Genomic DNA, 18962 nt, shown 5'->3' with positions numbered 1-18962 from the left:
GCTCAACTATACAAAGTCATGCATACTGTAGACATACCCATGTTAGGAAAAGGCTGAGTTGTTCACAGGGCCAAGTCAAGCAAGTCACAGTAATAGCTCCTTCAGCTTCCCCTTCCAAGCCCTGTGTTTAGAAATGTGCCACTGCAAGCTGTGAACCTAGCGAGGAATGGACAACACTGTTTGCTCTCCCTCTACACTGGATGTGACTGAACCACAGATCAGTCTGGAGACACCCACAAGCCTGGAGAATACTCAGATACTGCATGCACAAGAAAGTGTCTCAGTGAGAAGGCTGCAGGGGTAACAGCATCATTGGGGCATTTAACTCTATTCAAACAACAGCAAGGAAGCTTGAGCCCACCTAACTGCAATGCTTGCTGCAACCTGAAATGCACGGCATGGGAACCACTGCCAAATCAGCAGCATCACAGCACAGGCCAGGCTAACACACAGACCTTTACAGGCCCTCGCTATAAGGAGCTGGGTGGCTTCAACAAAATGAGGCAGATGGCAGGGTTGTGACACAGAGCTCTGATGGAGCTTGGACCAGTGGTGCTCCCTTTCCAGAACATGAAGAAAAGCATTGATCTGGAGGCCTTCCTCACAAAAAAAAAAAAAAAAAAAAAAAAATTCAAAAAAATCGAAGTTGAAATTTTTACAGACTTTTTAACCCATTTTCTGGGTTAAAAAGTTGAGTTCAGGCTAGGTGACACTGGGCATCTGCCCACAGCACATTTCAGCAATCATCTTGGGAGGACAGCTCATATACCTGAAAGTGTGGGAGGCTGTGGCACACACAGATACATACCAGGTCACTTCAAACAGACCTTACCGTGTTTGGCAAAAACTTCTGGAGTTACTCAACAAGCTCTTATCAAATGTCTCATGGCTCATTGATGCAGAAATACCTATTCATCACCTCTGTTTAATAAACAAGAATTTCCAACTGTGCCTGACTTCTCTTTGCCTTCCTAATCTTCCTAAAGGAAGGCTAACTTTCCATTCTTCACTATCACAGTGATGTTATCAGTAACCTGCTGCGCTTGGTGCCCAAAGCATTTTCTGCCTGACCAGAATAGTTCTTGGTACCTCAGAGGGGAGTTTTCAGTGCCAGACAGGTTGCTTTATTCCTCCACTCAGCAGTCTTGATCTTTGAAGCTCATCTCCACAGGGAGAGAGCCTTTACAGAGTCTTTCCCTGGAAAGTTCAAGACAACTTGAAGAAAGGAAAGTAAAGGTAACACACTTTGTTTAACCTTTTTCACCACCAAAGCATATGGCTAGCATTTTCACTTCCAGGGAAGGTTCATTAATTCACTGCACTTTGGTGTTGGAGATGTGTGACAGTTCTCACTGAAGTCAATGAAGTCTTCCTCCCTCTCAGTTTACCCTTTCCCAGAGTAATGCAAACCTCACTTCAGGTCCTGCTCCAGCCCTCTCATCCCAGCTGCATCTCACTGTCAGGGGACCACCACCACCACCTGAGCCCCTGTGGCACACCCTAGGGGCAGCTGGTGCACAGCCCTTTGCAGGCAAGCAGCCCACAGCCTGTAGTGGGAGGGAGGGAGGGAGACAGGGAACAGCTCCCAGGCGAGAGGGGGGGCAGACAAGGGAATTTCAAAGTAAGGAGAGCAACACCCTCTTTCCCCTTCCATTTTTTTCGAGCCTAGACTCAGAAGCACAGACTGTTGCACTGACACTTGTCCCTCCTGCTCCAACACTCTCCCATCCCCTCCCCTGCTGGCCTTTATTCAGCTGGCTTCCTCAGGCCAAATTCGTCAGCATGACAGGGTGCCTTTCCATTTTGTATTTTCATCTATTTGTCCGGTTTCTAACAAGGGAGGCGTCTCACGCTCTGCCCTGAGAGCAGCCCCTCCCCTCTTATCATTTGACTGAAACACATCCTCCTCTTCCAGGCAAATGTTATCTGAAGTTTTCAAGCAGAGCATTTTCAAAGACAAGAAATGCCAAAGAACACTGCTAAGCCTTTTCACCACTTCCCACAAGGCTGGGCATGGCTTGCCACGTTTCCGTGACATTCAGGGGACCTGCAGCAAGTGCCTGTCTCCTGCAAAGAGGGCAGAAGGAAGACTTAGGGATTTCTACTCCTAATACAGGACTTTACCCTCAGCAGCCCATGCTACTCTCCCCTCCTCAAAAGTCTCCTTTTTTTGGCACTGTTTCCAAACAAAGGTAACAAGCCAAACACAGGCCACCAAATGTAAGAAAGTCAGCCACGCAGAAAGAAATACAATATTCTCTGATCTGACTAAAATTTGCTGCTGTGCAGACAGCAGTGGCAGCATGGCCCAGTTATGGGCCACTGCACGTTTCCATCACAAATTCCATTCTCTTTATCCCTCTCCCAGTATTTACAGCTTTTTACTCTCTGAGATAAAATCTGTCAAAAAAGCATCAGCCATAAAACAAGCTTTGCAGTAGGAACACCAAAAGTATTTGTTTGTAAAGAAAAACAACTTGGTCTGGCTACTTCTTTCAATCTCACGGAAATGCTGAAACAATGCAAGCAACTGGGTTTGGCTTTGCATCTCTTGTAATGCTGCTTTCAGGAGAAGACCAGTTTCTTTGGAATTTTGGACAAAACAACAACTGCTAAACAGAAAGTGACTTCAAACAGATGACTTTTTGCCAATAGCAGATCAGAAAGCTTTCAAGCCTTTGGGCTTCAGGCATGTGGAAGTTCCATTAGGGTCACGCCTGATGCACTCCTGATCAAGCTCTCAGGGGCCAAGTCTGGAAGATTGTGAATGGCCAAAGATTTCAGAGACAGTGAGATCTTCAGGGCTATGAATCTTTTAGCATTTGACCTTGAATGCAGTCCTGTTTGAGTTTTCACAGTTAGCCTCCCACCAAGTGACAGACACCTCTGCACTGATGCCTAACAAACCCACTGCCTAGAGGACAGCAGCATCTATTCCACTGCTTTGCACAAACAGAGAGAGGGACAAGCTACCCAGGGGTCCAACCCAGGTGAATAACCCCCTTCTCCCACTTTAACCCAAAACACCCACTGCTGTAGCGAGGCAGTCTGGAATAAGAGCCCTGCAAGCTTGTTCTGCCTGTGATCACTCACTGCTGTTGGTGTGCTTCAGACAAAGCTCCAACACCTGCAGCTACCAAAAAAGGTGAGAGTTTTCCCATCATTGTAAAACTTCTCATGGGAGATGTAACAAGAACAGGAAAAAAGGAATGTCACAGATGTGTCAAAGGCAAAACTGAGAACCAGAGACACACAGGAGTCCCATCCCCAGCTGCTCAGTGTTCTTCACCTGCTCCACCTCTAATCCCAAGGAGGAATAAAGAATGCATCCATATTTTTGTGGGGACAAATTGGAGTTACATGAGCACAGGAGGATATCAACATGAAAAAAAATATTAAATTCCCCTAGGAAATGTAGAGGTAAATCTCAGATTGCTCCACACAGGCTTTTCTTTCTGGTTACCATGTCTGAAAAGCAACAGGCCAGTTGAAATCACTTTAATTCCACCAAAATGAACATTTGACCATAAATACCTGAATTTTCACTATCTTGTGCCCTGTGAAGCAATTTACAGCTACTTGAGCATCCAAAAGAAAAAGAAACAAGATCAAAGACTGAAAATTACAGGCATTTTGGATGATATATTTGCCAGTTTCTCTATTTAAAGCACATAAGGCCAGATGTTCCTCACATCTTCCACAGCATTTTAATTAATATCCTAACTATTGTCCACATCAATTAATCTCTCATAGTCTTGTAAATGACAGGTTTAGAAACTGGGACAGTACAGCTGCATTAAAACAGAACAGAGGCTCATGCTACACAATTCTCCTACCAGAGTTAGAGAGTTTGTCCCAGTCCAAGACTAATTTTCTGACTTCTCTTCCTCTCTGGCCAGATTTTAAATTTTTTTTCCTCATGAAGAAACTACCCCCACTGTTTGCTACCAGAAAATTGAAGCAGCAAAATTACCCACACTAATTTCCCTAAAACTAGTTTTGGGCCCTGAGAGGCTTTATGGTGCCAGACCAGCCTGGGAATAAAAGAACAGATACTGAGAAAAATACAGACCACCAAGGTGACCTTATTACTACAGATATGTATTCCATGAACAATACTAATTTACAAATTAATATATTTGATTTGCTGGCAGGACTGGAAGAATGTGACACTCTCATTTTTCCCGGCAGCAACAGTTGCAGCAATTTCACAAGCCCATTGCTACAGCACAGTCCCATCTGAAGTTTGTTCTATCTGAGGTTTTTCATACAGGGACAAAGAACATATCTCATTACAATCATGAGAGTATAGTCCATATGATCTGCATGTTTCCTACAGACTTCCTAGCTGCAAGCACCACATAATGCACATGGGATGCAGGCTAACATACTAAGACCAGAAAGACAATTATAAAAACCCAGATGTGTCCATCATCCTGGTCCAGAGCTGCAGTGCAAGTAAAACTAGCTTTCTCTAGGAGTAAAAAACCAGTCTTCCGTACTTCTCTGCTGTTAATTCTTTGATGCATCCTTTTCAATAAAGAAATGTAAAAGTAATTCCTCCCCAAAGTAAGCAAAAGCCTCAAAACCCAGTGCTTTGTCATTAACCCAAAGAGAACACAAGGCCAATTAATAACTCACTTGTTGCATTACATTTAAGACTCTTCAAGAAAGCCTTAAATTATTTGCCAAAACCCAATTTAGCAGTTAGAGCATCATCCCACAGTTTTCTGTCAGGCACCAAGGAAAGAAAATGTTTTCTAATGCCTATTTATTTATTTACCACCTTGTTGAAAAGCACTAACACTCATATCTACTAGAAGGACATAATGATTCTGTACAGTGCAATTCCATCTAGTGCAAATTCCCTGTAAGCACAGGGAACAGCACATGCAGCTCCAGTAACTACCAGCACCCTACTCACTTTCACCCAGCACTATCAAATTATTCTGCACAATGCAAAAGGCCATACACAAGCCTTTTTTTTTTTGTTGATTTAAAATGTGTTTTAGGGTTTGATGTGTTTTTTTAATGATTGCTTGGTTTGTGGGAGAGTGGGGAATACTAAAGATATGCTGAATATTTTATTTATTTAAAAATGTGGTTAATTTTTGAGATACGTATGTGGGATTGTTGTTAGTTTTTAATTTTTGGGGTATACTTAATGAAGTAAAAGTTTGTAGGAAATGATGATAGGCATGATTGTTGTTTTTATTTGTGTGAAGGGAAGTAAAAATTGTATTAGAGAATGTGTTTATGGAAACATGAATATTTTTAAATTTATTAAAGGAAGGGTATTTAGTGATGTATGTTTGTTACATCTGTAGGTTTTGTAAGTTTTGGGGGTTGATTGCGTTTGTAGAAATAGGAGGTTGTATAAGTTGATAGTTAAGGTAGGTATTGATGATAGGTTTAGTTTGACTTTTAGAGATTTGAAACATTTGTATGAGTGTTTGTGTATTTTGGTGGAAAAAGTATTACTTAATTTTGTTTGTTTGAAAATATTTGGTAAAGTGTTAGAAATAATTATTGTTAGTTTGTTTGTTTTCGTATTTTTTTCTATTAAAAATTTAGGAAGTGAAGAGTGAGTTTTAATGTAAGAAACAAAATATGGATTAGTTTTATATTGTAAAGTTGTAAAAAGATATGAAAGTTAGTGATGTAAAATTTTGTTGTTAACATTTTTTAAAATTGAACTTTTTATTTTTTTGACTACATTAGTAACATAAGTAGAATGTGTGATTAAATTTAAAGGTTGAGGGAAAGGTTGAAAAGTTTGAACTACTGTAGCAAGTTTAATAATTTGAGGGGATTTTTTTATTGTTTGAATATTAGATTTTTAAACATTAGTTTTTTGATTAAATTAAGTTATAACGGACTTGTGGTTTTTGTTAGAGTTATTAGTGAAGAGGGTTACAGTATTTAAAGGTTTTTTACTTAATTTAGGGGTTTTTTTTTAATTTAATTTTGTTTGCAGTAGTTTGTGAGTTGGGTAGTGTATAGAACACTTGGGAAATTTAAAAATGCATATTGTAAATTATTAGAATTTTGCATTGTTCAATTGAAGTAATTGTTTTTTAATGGCAAATAGAAAACTGAAAATTCTTGACTTGTTAAAGTTAATAATTTGGTTTTAGCTTTAATTACAATGTATGCAATTATTTTTAAAATTGTGAAAATGTTTTTTGGAAACTTGTAGGGAGGAAAAATTTATTTAATTATTAACAAAGGATTTTGTTTTGAGGTGTTTTACTGGAAAATGAGATTACAAAGTTGCATTTTTTTTTTCTTAGAATTGTAAAAAAGAAAGGGATTTTAGGAATACAGTGATGAGTTGGTCTTTTTTGAAGAGTTTTTGTGATTTTGTTGAGGGTAGTATGAGTTTCAGGGGTTAAAGTTTTTGGTGAAGTGATGATGTAATTTTTTTTTACTAAGTTGAAGAGTGGATTTAGTTTATTATTGGTGATTTTTAACATTGGTTTGACTCAGTTGATTTTTTTTTAAAAGTTGTTGTAACTCTTGTAGGTTATTGATACTGGTTTGGATTTGAATTTTTTGTGGTGTTATTGTCGTTTCAGTTATTTTTTATTTTAGGTATTTTTAAGGTGAAACTTTTTGAATTTTTGTTGCAGAGATTTTAAGTTTAGTTTTTTGAATTTCAGTGATAACAGAGGTTTGGGTTTGTTTTTTTGTTTTTTTTTTTTGTGTAGAGGTTGTGATGAGGAGATTATTTATGTAGTGTAAAATTATGCACTCTACAGGCTGAAAAAATGCCCAGACATGAAATTACATGAAATTACAGATATGTTTTGATATTTCATTCAAACACTCCTAACAGCAGCTGCAAATCTGAACTTGCTCATATCAGCTTGAGCTGATGCTTGAGGTTGCGACCTATTTGCAACATACATTACAGATGTGTATGCTTCTGTCTTCCAAAACAGCAGTTGTTCCAGTCAGCTCAAAAAGGCCCTGCCCATTTGGTAAAGAAAGGGGTTTCCCAGTGTGCAGAGAGCCATAACAAATACTAAAGAGAGATTCCATATTTCATTAAAAATAAATACACAAGTCTCCCAGCTGCTGAGCCATCACTGCTCATAGTAAGCTGTCTAATTAAGATTTGGGCTTTTTTTGTATCACCTGGTAGATAAAGCTCCAACACCAGAAAGCTGATTGCTTAATTAATTAATTAATAACCCACAAAATAGTCAGTGCCTCAAACAGTCCTTGCAATTCCTTGACAAGCTGCAAAAAGGGACACCTGCAAAAAGGGACACCAACAAGTATAGCAGTAGAGGTTAATCTGCACTGTGAACCAGGTTACTCTGCACCCTCCCCAGTCCTCTCTTCCCACCCTGATTCAAAAGTCCCTGCACAAGCATCCAGGGAACAGCCCCACCCAGAGTGACAGGGACTGCTCCTCCTCCAGGAGCTCAGATGTGCTTCCTGTGAGGATCATCCTCCCAACAGCATTCAGCTGCAGCACGTCCCACAGGGAAAGAGGAGAGCAGACCTCAGAGGCCTCACCTTCTGCCCCTGCACCTGCTTCCAAACAACCTTCAGCCAGTCTCTTCATTTCCCTATGCCCCCTCATCCCTGGTCTGTAGTTTTGGGCATCCTGGAGGATGAAACCACCTTCAGGAAGGCAGGTAAGTGTGATCTAATTCAAACACAAAACCTGTGTTACAGAGAATGGAAGGTCAGGACAGCAACTCTGAGGCTTAATTCTCATCAGACCACTCTTGCTCAGAGCAAACAGAGGTCTCACCAAACACACCACAAGGGTATAGTGGAACAATTTAATTCCCACCTGACATGTAAAGGGTCAGGTCTCTCTGCACACAGATGGAAGCAGGTGTGGTCCCAGCAGCTGCCAAAACATCTGTGCACATCATCGGGCCTTGTGAAGGATCGCCTTTGCCTACGTGAACAAATCTGTAATTTCAAACAACGACAACCACAGTACCATCACAATTAAATTTGTGTGACAAGCTGAGAGACAGCACTATAATCAAAGGCATAAATAAGTCTGCTAGACAGCATTAAATCTCACAAGCAAACAGAACAGCATTCATGAGACAGAAGCAAGATGGCTTGTGAACACAATTTCCTCATTTCAGGCATACAGTGCATCAAAGTATTTTTTCCTAACAGCTACGTGGCAGAGAAAAAATTATATTCAGAATTACATTTCATGTCCATGGTTCTCCCAAGCTACACCAATAGTCACAGGCCATGTCCACACATACTTTGGCTAGTTTAGCAAAGATGTCACCCCTACAAAACAAGCATCTCATGACACAGATTTTTAAACAGAATTCTTCAGTAACATGAATTTAAAATTCAGGACCCTCTCATGCATTCGGATAACACTGTATCCACAAACTACTCTCAAGGAGTGCTGCTTAGCACTCTGCCTGAGAAGAAAGTCTTTATCAAAGCATCTCATACTGTTTAACCACAAAGCATCCTTCTCAGCACTAAACTGTCAAGTTCCTTCAAGGCAAGCAGCAAGTCACAAAAGAGTTCTGCAAGCTCTGTCACATTAATCTAGTGATAGATTTTTGTAGGCTATGGCTAAGGTATTTATGCACCTCTGCTCCAAATATTTTCCATCTTATTTTTCATTTCTGCAGACATGCTGCCAAAATATGCTACAGAAACACAACTATATAGAGCTATAGAACTGCAGAGACGTAGCTATATCTTGAGATTGTTTGATAAACTGGTACAAAAGCAGTTTGCAAGCAAATTCCTACCTACAGAAATTACTGCGCCTGACAAATATTCTCTAGAAGGAATCTGTGATTTTTATCTTCAAGAAGACTACTTGTAATCAAAAGTTTGCATAACTGTGTCCCAAGACTCCCACCAATCATTTCCTAAACTGACAGAGACGTCTTTGCTGAGAGGACACAGATCTGCAAGGCCAGGCCGCTCTCCCTGAGGCACACTTGGTTTTTCTTTTGGGCCACAATGTGCTCTCAATAATATCATCATAAATTTCAACTATTTCCTTTGATCCAGTAGAGCTTTAATTACATTTACAGTGGAGCAAGCACGATCAGAATCAAAGCTTTTACATACAACTTTCAGGCACATTTCTGGAATTTATTTTGCTTATTAAGCACACAAGCTTAGCTGCAATTGTTTCAGATGTTCTCCCAGCTATTTTCTTTCCCCTTTCCTATCCCCACATGAAACACTAACAGTTGCATTGTCTTTTATGGACTGAGGAAGTGAAGGAAGGGGAGGGACTTCCAGGAATTTTTAATTTATATATTTTTCACTTTAACAGGTTTTTTGGAGATTTATACATATGTGAAACTATATGTACAAACACTAAGAGAAAGAATTTGGAGTACTGAGCCCAGTCCTTGGTTTCACATTTTTAAGCAACATCACTCCAGCACAGCAAGGGTAATTACTATTTTATAGTTCTCTCTCCTTGCTTGACTCCATTTGGATTTTGAAAAGCTCTCTATATTAAAGCTTCTCATTAGCCATGTGAAGCCCAGTACCCTAGAAACAGTATTTAATTCAACCATGCCCTCCCTTCTGGGCATTTCCTGGCAAAAAATTGCCAGTTGGAATAGCTGAAGACAGCCAAACATTCACTGCAAGGAAGTGCCAAAACAAGGGTCTTTATTGCTGATAAAAGCCATGGAAACATCAGAATGCAAAACAAAGGTGCTGCCTTTTTTTCACTTCCATCTGCTTCACTAAAGCTGTGACTGCTGCTGTGATGGAATTGAAAGCACCAGTTTTCACCCTGAGATAAACTCTAGCACAGTAGCAAATGACAGAAGCAATTTTACTCCCAGTGTTAAATTACTATGTTTGCTCTTACATTACTACCAAGCAAGTTGTTCACACCATGTTCTCATTTTCTGTGCTCTTCACCATGCTCATATCCAGGAGTTAGGCCTGATAAAAACCAAACTTTTATCATTAGCCCTGGCTATGCTAAAACAAAGCATGCTATGGTCTATTTCTGAAGGAGAATGGGGATAAACTCCCAGCCTCCACAATTCCTTATAGCTCCTGCTACTCTGTGAGTCAAACCTGTGTGTTCTGGTGTTTAGATCTGGTGGTTATGATATCTTGGATGCCAGTTCCAGCTCTGGAAGTGCAGCTATCCCAGGCACCCACAGCACCCAAGGACAATTACACTTGCCAGGTGGATGAGCCTTGTCTGACACAGGTGGTCATGGCCAGCTGTGCAGAGCAGCAAGGTTCATCCTCCTCTGCTCTTCACCACATTTTCAGCATAGCCAGCTCCTGAACAAGCACAGAAGTTTGGAGACCTTTTGGAGACTTTTGTTCAAAGGCCTCCAAACTCACAGTGACCCAAAAGCTGAACTGAATTCCTCACTGTGTCCATGACCCATCTCTGTGCAGAGCACAGCCATACGCACACACCTAGAGCTGGACCATATCTGTAACACAGACACAGCTGAACACTCAAAAGATGTGTGCAACTGACCACTGCTCAGGAGCAGGAATAACCTGTACCACAGACAAGTGACACTGTGCTGGCAGAACAGTGCTCATGCCAAGTCACACCAGCTGGACTTCTAATGACCACCCAGCAATTACTGCATTAAAGAAATCATAGCCCTTGCAGTCAAAATTACACTGGTACAAAAATCCAGGTGCAGACCAGGCCTTAATTCAGTTTAGGAAACCTACACAAGGGATTGTCCCTCTTTAATTATATAGCCGCTTAAATAAATTTGTTTAAAATCAAGACTTAAGACCTGAAGGACTTTTTTTTTTAAGGAGTGTGGTTTTGTTACCTGCATGCATGCTGACCTTGCAAATGAAGTCACTGAGCTCACTCTTAGGAGCTCAGAGTTTGTTACATGGAAAATAAACAAAAAGCAGTAGGGTAAGCACTTCTGCTTCAGTGGTTTGAAGCAACAAGAACAATTCATAGCCACTAGAAACAGTGCTGTGGCAAATAGATAAAAACAGTGGAGGGGGTTGTACACTGCAGTGGCCTGTGGAAAACATCCATCTTGGCCATCCTGGAAATTTAATTTCATTTTCACTCTTGGGGCTCTGCCACCACTACAGCACAATGGGCAAAATCTACTGCACATATGAAGAAAAGGATAGTAAGCTGCGATATGCTCTAACACAATCTACCTAGTTTTCAAACAAAAGCAGATAGAGCAACATGTTTAGTATCTAGCAGAGTTTTTACTCTGCCTCCATCAGGGGTTGTGCTAAACTATCCATGTCTGGAGCATACAGCAAACCTCAGTCACCTCAGGCATTAGAGGGCTTTAAGAAAAGAAAAACAAAACAAATGAAAGAGAGAAAAGAGGCAACTATGGGAAGCTTGAAAATCCAGTAATTTTATTTGTACAACATATTTTCCCTGCTCTGCATTTACCTACATATTCTTCCTTTATTTATTATTTAATATTCTTTCAAAATCTGGAACAACAGAAGCAGCTTGCAAGTCCTTCCTTTTATCTACCTGCACCACTGAACACCCAGCAACTCAAGTCCCTAAAACCAAGCAACAAGACAAAGTGACAGAGGGATGAGACAGCTCAGTACCACAGCAGGCCATCACAGTGGCCACTGTCTGTCAAGAATGAAGGCACAAAGCAATGCAAGAAAGAATAACAACAACAAAAATAAAATCTGTCTTCTGATGTTTCCCATGTGAGCTGAGTGCAATAATTTACTCTACACCTTAAATAATTACAATACTTTGCCTGGGCAGCTCTAGCAATATAAATACACATTTTATCAATACCTTCTCACAGAATCAAGCTATGTGGCACATTTTCTGTTTGTGCAACAGCACAGATGTGCCACTTAACAAAAATTTAAAAAACAGCTGCACAAGAGCAGATATTCACTGTACAATATTCACTGTACAGTGAATACAGATATTCACTGTACAAACTGTGCCATCAAGTGAAAAACAGAAAGAGATCCTCACTAGCACAGCCACAAGGCCAGACATGCACTCTACACCTTCAGCACCAACACCTGCTTCATTCATGGGAGATATTTTACTACTTCCAGCCCTTTTTTACTTAACTCACACTAGTCAGGTCTTCCTCAGCCATGCTAGAAGCCACACCCCAGAGAGATACTTACCTCTTACCTGTTTGTAACACCAAATCAAGATATTTTGTGCTGCTAATGCTGGTTTGTCACTGTTAGCACTGCCAAGGGTGCCCTGGGAGGACCTGTGCTGGACACAGCCCTGATGTGTACCAGTCTTTGAACAGATGAGTTTTTCCAGCACCAGTGACAGCAAAGAAAAAAAAAAAAAGCTGCATTTACCACCACTGCTAACACAACGTAAGAGCAGAATAGCACAACAATAGTGTTCAAAGCACACTGAAATGATAAAGTCATAAGGACTTGCCTACATAAAGATTTACCAAAAAAAGAAAAACAGACAGCAACAGCCCTTAACACATGCATTAAAAGGAAGATTTTTCTTCCAAGTATCACCCCTGACTATGGGCTCTGCTGAACAAAGCGTGACAGATCAAATCAAACACTGGCAGAGGTCAGCATTGCTCTCATTTTCTTCATTCACCATGCCAAAGGTCCAAGTCTCCAGCAGTCAAGCAGATGAAGAAGAGTGTCTGTGCTCTGGCACATTTTGCCATTTAAATCACAGCAAGAAGTGGGGCTGCTGAGGGCTTGGCTGCCATTTGTTTCAACCAAGTCACCTACGGTGCACAGTGAAATCTGACAGCAGACAGTAACCCACCAAACTCAAGAGATGCTGCTTTCCACATCTGCCCTCCTCCAGCTGAATGGGCCAAGGCTACACCTGCAGGCAACCTGAGAGACCCACCCCAACCCACTTCAGTTGCCCACACTGGTCTAGAGACACCATCCTGGGATCCCCAAGGCCAAGCACTCTGTTTAAACAGGGAAAAAATGCAGCAACACACACTGGCCTGACTGGACACAGGATCACAGTAAGATCTTCACATCTAGCACTGTTTTAAACAACCTCTTCCATCACAACTGGCTGGTTTTTAGGCTAGGCAGATTTGAATGTGTCATCACAGCAGGAGCTCAGTGCTCCAAGTATTCCAAGTCTGGTCCATTCTGGGCTCCCAACCCACCTACCAAAGTAATAATAGAACCAGTGGCTACTTTCACACTGAAGAGAGCAACTGGGAAAAAAATGAAAACACACCTTTGATTTTAAGGTCATGAAGGAAACAAGAGGTGGGGGGTTTTCTGGTTTAAGAGGTGGGGGGTTTTCTGGTTTTTTATTATTATTTTTATTAGTTTTGTTTTAAAACCTGAACACTGGTCTTTTTACCTCAACTGTTTCAGAGGCCGAATATCACTGACAGAATTTTACAGGAATAACCCTGGCATTAAAGGTCTGCTGTACTGAGAGGAAAAGGTCAATGGAAGAGTTAGATGCCATTTTCTGTGGGATACCTTCCTCACTTGAGTAGAAAGGTGACATCCAGCCGACTGCCAGCAGGCTCTTTGGACTGCCTTTACAATAAATGTAAGAAAAAGGCATCACAGCCTTTGCTAGCTCTGCTGATTAAAGATAGACAGCACTTCATCTGACTTCTTTTGCACTAAGATGATCATAATTCACATTTAATATGCCGCAAAGTCATCTGCCTTCCAAGCACAGGAGCTGAAAGGAGCTGTTCTGCTGAAAGTCACTGCTGTTAGGTCAAATTTAAACTCAATATTACAGGACAGAAATTACATTGCTATTAATAATAAATAGTCATGATAATGTTTTCCCTTAATAGGGCATCTCTTCCCCAGGAATCCTAATGCTTTATAAACTCTGGACTGAGTTTATCCACTGCTACAACCCCAACTTCTGCCTGACTTGCATGGGTGCAGAGGAGTGTAGAAATTCATTAGAGGTTGCATCAGATCTGTAAATTACTTCATTGCAGCTTGATACCTCAGAGATAGATGCAGCAATAATATTGTCAGTGCTTTAACAAGGAGTTCTCACACACACATTTTGGACAGCAGGCCTATACTGCACGCGTGTGTGGTGCCAGTGCTTCCTGTGAAGGGGTGGGAAGGTAAGGATCTGAGCAGTACTATTTATGTTCCTCTCTAAATAAAGATGCTCCCTCATGACCACGATCAAGTATAGAAGAGCTACCAATCAGCAAAAAACTTTAAGTGCTCCTTAAGAGGAGCAGCTTCTGGAGGGCTGGGAAAATCATACTCTGTGTAGTCCCCAGGCAGAATGGACTCCTACCATGAACTACTACAACATAAACATTTTAAAAACTAATACTACATAGACATGGCTGCAAACACATGCAGTAAATACTCAACACATGGCTCAGTGTTCCTGTCCTTAACTTGGGATGAAAGAGTAAGCAAAACAACTGTAAATAGAATCAAGGATAACATCTCCAGAGATATGCTAAACATCTGGTACTTGAGTCTTCTCAAAAGCAAAACATTTGCTCCCCAGAAACACTGCATGTGGAGCTCAGGAGTAAGTTCTCTTTATCCAAGCTGACTTGAGGCAAACACCAACAGGACCAGGCACATAGAAACACCTGTGCCTTCAAGATGAAATGCCACCAAGGTCTTCTCAGAACCACACACAGTAAATCACCGGATGTGGCAGCTACTCAGTCTCACAAAGCAAGCGTTTCAGTCAGGATCTGAAGAATGTCATATCTAATTGATTGAGGAGGAATTACACTGGGAAAAGTCATGTGCTGACAGTTTTGAACTAGGTGGAGGCTGATATCATACTGTCTGTACTAGCAGCTCTTCTGATGCTGGGCACAAATAGGCATTCAATAGGTAACACATTTCATTCCTCTATGCAAGCACAGCTCCCCTGCCTGATCAGGCTTGGGATATGACTGTTCTACTGAAGGGAGGGGAAAAGAGGACAACTTCTAGCAAACACACTGAATGTTCCAGTTCAGTGAGAACAGAAACCACCCCTATTCAACAGCAGCATTATTCTCAATGCTTACCTTGATATTCACCCACTGATCTTTCTTCACCACCAAGCAGCAAGTCAGTAAGGACATCAGTTTTGTATTATGCTCCAGGAAGCAAATATAAAGCAATAATAAAAAGAGCTCCTAAGTGAACAGGACAGACCAGGGGCAAGAAAGGGAAAAGGTCAATCAGGCCCATTTTGTAAAAGCAAACAAGGAATTTGATTCCTTTTATCCAGAAGTGACAGAGGTCATCAGCGTATTTCACATAAAACACCACAGCTTTTGGTCACTGTTCAAACCAGCCTGGTTTCCAATTCTCTCTTGATTTCTCAGCTGGTTCCAAAGACTTGCCCAACCATTGATCCTACTCCTAAAAAAACCTACCATAGAGTCAGATGCAGCTCAGGAGCCTGTTTCTAATAGAGATGGGCAGCAGAGGTTTAGAGGAAAAGCTAACAGGGCAAGTTTGAAGCTTTATTTCTCCCATTTTCTCCCCTCAACAGCTGCCAGGAAGCCACCTTTTGGGGACCTCCTCAGCTGGGGCATGTATTCATACTTTTCTGTTTGAACAGAAGTTGATGGGCCACTGTGCCAAAAACACATTTCAAGCAGCATCACATCTCCATGTCAAGTGCATCAGTGAAAACAAAACTACTGAGTCCTTCCTGCCGAGTGGCCAGAGTTAAACACAGCTGTGGGGACACCTGTTTCACCCCACCTTCACCTCTGGAGTGTGCATCAGGAATAGGCCAGACAGGACTTAATGTGCTGCAAATTCACAGGGTAAACTCAGCTCTAGGTGGGTGATGGAAACACCACCAACTGCTTCCTTGGGCTTTCACTTTTCAATAATGAAACTTCACCAAATGAGAACACAGCTTTGGGAAATAAAACCATTTAAAATAAAACATGGGTAGCAAAGAAAAGTTGGTCCCTGTCTCTTCCCAGGCCAGATATTCATTCTGTAATAGAGAAGCCAGTTATTAAATTAAACATGTTATTAAACGTGTTATTAAAAAGCAACTCATGACTTCTCTACCTCTTCTACTGCAATGCAGGACATCATGTTCAGGCCTCCTGAAATCTCCATCTGCAAAGCTCTGGTATCCCCATCTGTGTCCTATCACTAGCTGCTACATAATATTTTTGTGTGTAATTTCAAGAGTAAGGAATGTTTTTTTTTATTGTTTTCTTTCCTCAGCCTATACAACATTACCCCTGTTTACCAGAGACTTCTGAACCTCCCACTTAATTGCACTCTCTCCCACAAACCAGAAAAACCATTGATTAAAGCAAAATAATCACTCCAGGGCACAGCAGCTCCCAAGCCATGAAGGGCAAGCAGGACCAGGAGACAGAGCTGCCAGCAAAGTGATAATTCCTCTCAGCAGTTTGGGAACTGCTGCTCTGACTCCCTGTTGGCACCTATACGACCATGCAAGAACTTTCATTGTTATAGACCCAATGTCTGTATTAAAAAAAAAAATTAAGAAAATTTACCTCTGAGATAACTGTGAGAAGAGTTACTTGTAGTCCAAGATATATTTCCGTAACAATCTTTAAAGTAAAACGCTATTTAAAAAATTATCAGATGTTGCACATTATCATCTTGCAACATGTTTAGTTCCTGTTTAATGATCATTTTTACACAAACTTTGTTATCTCTACAATATACAAATAACATCTGCTGGGGAAAGGGAGGAAACCCTTTAACTAGAGGTGAAAGGGAACCAAGAATGGCGATGTTCTAATAAAAAGGGGGAAAACACCTTTTTTTCCTGCTCTAGTCTGTTGCTAGCAGATTGCATCAGCAAGGTACCATTAACATCTCAGCTACATCAACTCATAGAATCAATCATAAATTCAACTCATGCTTGAGAACAGACTTTTTTTCCTTCCTTAATCTGGAAATATTCAGAGAAGGACAAAACATTATTCCTTTATTATGCTAGGTATGTGTCTGGCCCTCTGAGAGAAAGCACAACAATTGTGTTTCTTGATTATTTCAGAAATGTTGTTCTTCTAACAGATGCCTTGCGTCTGCCTGAAATCTCATGGGACTCTACCTCTAAGAGCACAAGGCAAGCCTGGACACTTCCATGAGCAACACCTGCAGGAAGAGTGTGTCACAGGAAAACTGACACAATTGTCTCCAAATTATTGTGTGTCAAACGTGGAACTTTGTTACCTTATACTGTCGTTTATGTGTTTTGTGCGATATGTACTTCTACAAAACAAATTCATTCACATATTCTGGCAAGCAAGTCGGGCTTCTGGTGCAAGTGCAGCATCTTCAGGAAAAAGTCAAGAATATTATAAAAGAAAAGTAAATGTTCTGACTCAAAGAACAAGCATTTCCAAGTACAGAAAGTAACACTGAGCAAAGATTCCAGACAAATGCCTACGCTGTACTTGAGGCAGGATTTTTTCTTTAGGTACTGACCTAATTTCCTTAATTGCATAATTTCAAATGTTGAAAACACTAGCTGGCTGCAGTATTAGCAGCATTTGAATGGTGACTAATTCTAATGAGTATGCTAGTAGCAATTTAACACTACGACACACCACACACATTTATGAGGCTGAGAGCGAATAGCAATCACCCTGGCTCATAAACCTCCATGCTCTCTGCAACACCACCTCAGCTTTCTCCTCTCATTTTCACCTTTTGTCGCCTATATTTGAGGGGACAAATTAAAATTCCTTTACTGCAGAGAGTGCTTCGACTTAAATCCCTGGGAAATCCAGTGTCCGAGGACCAGAGATCCCGAAGCTGGCAGAGTTAAGCCCAGGCTTGCGCTCACAGAGGAGAAAGCGAGATGCGGCCCGCTTTCGCACGCCTGAAACCAGAGCAGCTCACCACAGTGCATGCCTACTTTTTCAGTCCCTCCTTCCCTTTGTACGTGAGCTTCGCTAAGCGTTTCCTCTGCTGTCACCGCTTCCTGCCTCCCTCTCTGGCTCACAGCTGGGTCCGGGGGCAGCGCGGACACCCGCGCCCCCCGAGCAGCGCGGGCAGGATGCTCGGATCCCGGATCCCCGCTCCCGGGCCAGGCGCGGATGGGAACCGGCGGGCGGGATGGTCATTTCTCCCTTTTACCGCGACTTTCTCCTTTTTACCACAACACGGGTGACACCTGCTCCCTCCTCCCGCACCCTCGGGTGTCAGGCCCGGCTCTGCATAGGCTTGCCCGAGCATCGCGGAGGGGCGGGTCCCCGGCGCCGAGGGACCTCGCCGGCGAGGAGCGGGATACGGGATGTCACACCGGGCTGCCGCAGCGCCATCCCCCGCGCCCCGCCGGTCCCCGGCCTGTACCCGCGGCTCGGCCAGCCCCTCTCCGGAGACACAGGGCATGAAGAGTAAAGCGAAGGGAAAACTCCGCGCTGAGGGGGGAGGTTCAATTCCATTCAGCCCGAGGCGAGCGCGAATCCCGAGCCCGAGGCGGGGTCGCCCCCCGGCCGCCCGCACTCACCCAGAGTCTTGACGGCGACCTGCCGGGTGAGCGGCGGCGGCAGGTTGACGCAGACCAGGTCGACGTCCTGGTGCAGCAGCACCTCGTCGATGCGGCTGGTGTAGAAGGGGACGCTCATCTCCTTGGCCAGCTCCTCCGCCTCCTCGGGCGTGCGGCCCCACAACGCCTTCACGACGAAGCCCTCCGCCTTCAGCAACGGCACGATCACCCGCGCCGTGAGCCCGGTGCCGAACACCCCCACCCCGGGCAGCATGGCGGCGGCGAGGCGGCTGGCACGGCGAGGCCAGGCGCTCCCTCCTTCTCTCAGCGGGGAGAGGGAGGCAGCCCCCGCTCGATACCGCTGCTGCTGCTGCTGCTGCCGCCGCCGGGGCCGGGACCAGCCGCCCCCCGCCTCAGCAGCGCCGCGGCCGCCGGCTGCCCCGCCATGCCCCCACCATCACACAGAGCCCCGCGGCGGCGCCGGCGCTGCGCTCCCTTCGGCGGACGCGGGACGCGCTGGGGCGACCGCCCTTCCCCGGGCGGCGGCGCGGGCTCA

General features: G+C 42.9%; 1 protein-coding gene across 1 annotated transcript in view; it reads right to left on the bottom strand.

Annotated features, from left to right (window-relative positions):
- GFOD1 (Gfo/Idh/MocA-like oxidoreductase domain containing 1) overlaps window positions 1–18755 on the bottom strand; it is a 72935-nt gene extending 54180 nt beyond the window's left edge. Inside the window, exon 1 of the mRNA XM_059474803.1 lies at window positions 18428–18755. Within this exon, the coding sequence (XP_059330786.1) occupies window positions 18428–18680 (253 nt within the window). The 5' untranslated portion in view covers window positions 18681–18755. The remainder of the gene's footprint in view (window positions 1–18427) is intronic.
- Window positions 18756–18962: the final 207 nt, after the last annotated feature.

This window comes from Ammospiza nelsoni, chromosome 1 (genome assembly GCF_027579445.1).
Source record: "Ammospiza nelsoni isolate bAmmNel1 chromosome 1, bAmmNel1.pri, whole genome shotgun sequence".
In the NCBI taxonomy this organism is placed as follows: Eukaryota; Metazoa; Chordata; class Aves; order Passeriformes; family Passerellidae; genus Ammospiza; species Ammospiza nelsoni.
Note: the sequence above shows the minus strand (reverse complement) of the source record. Positions and strands in the feature narration are given on the sequence as shown.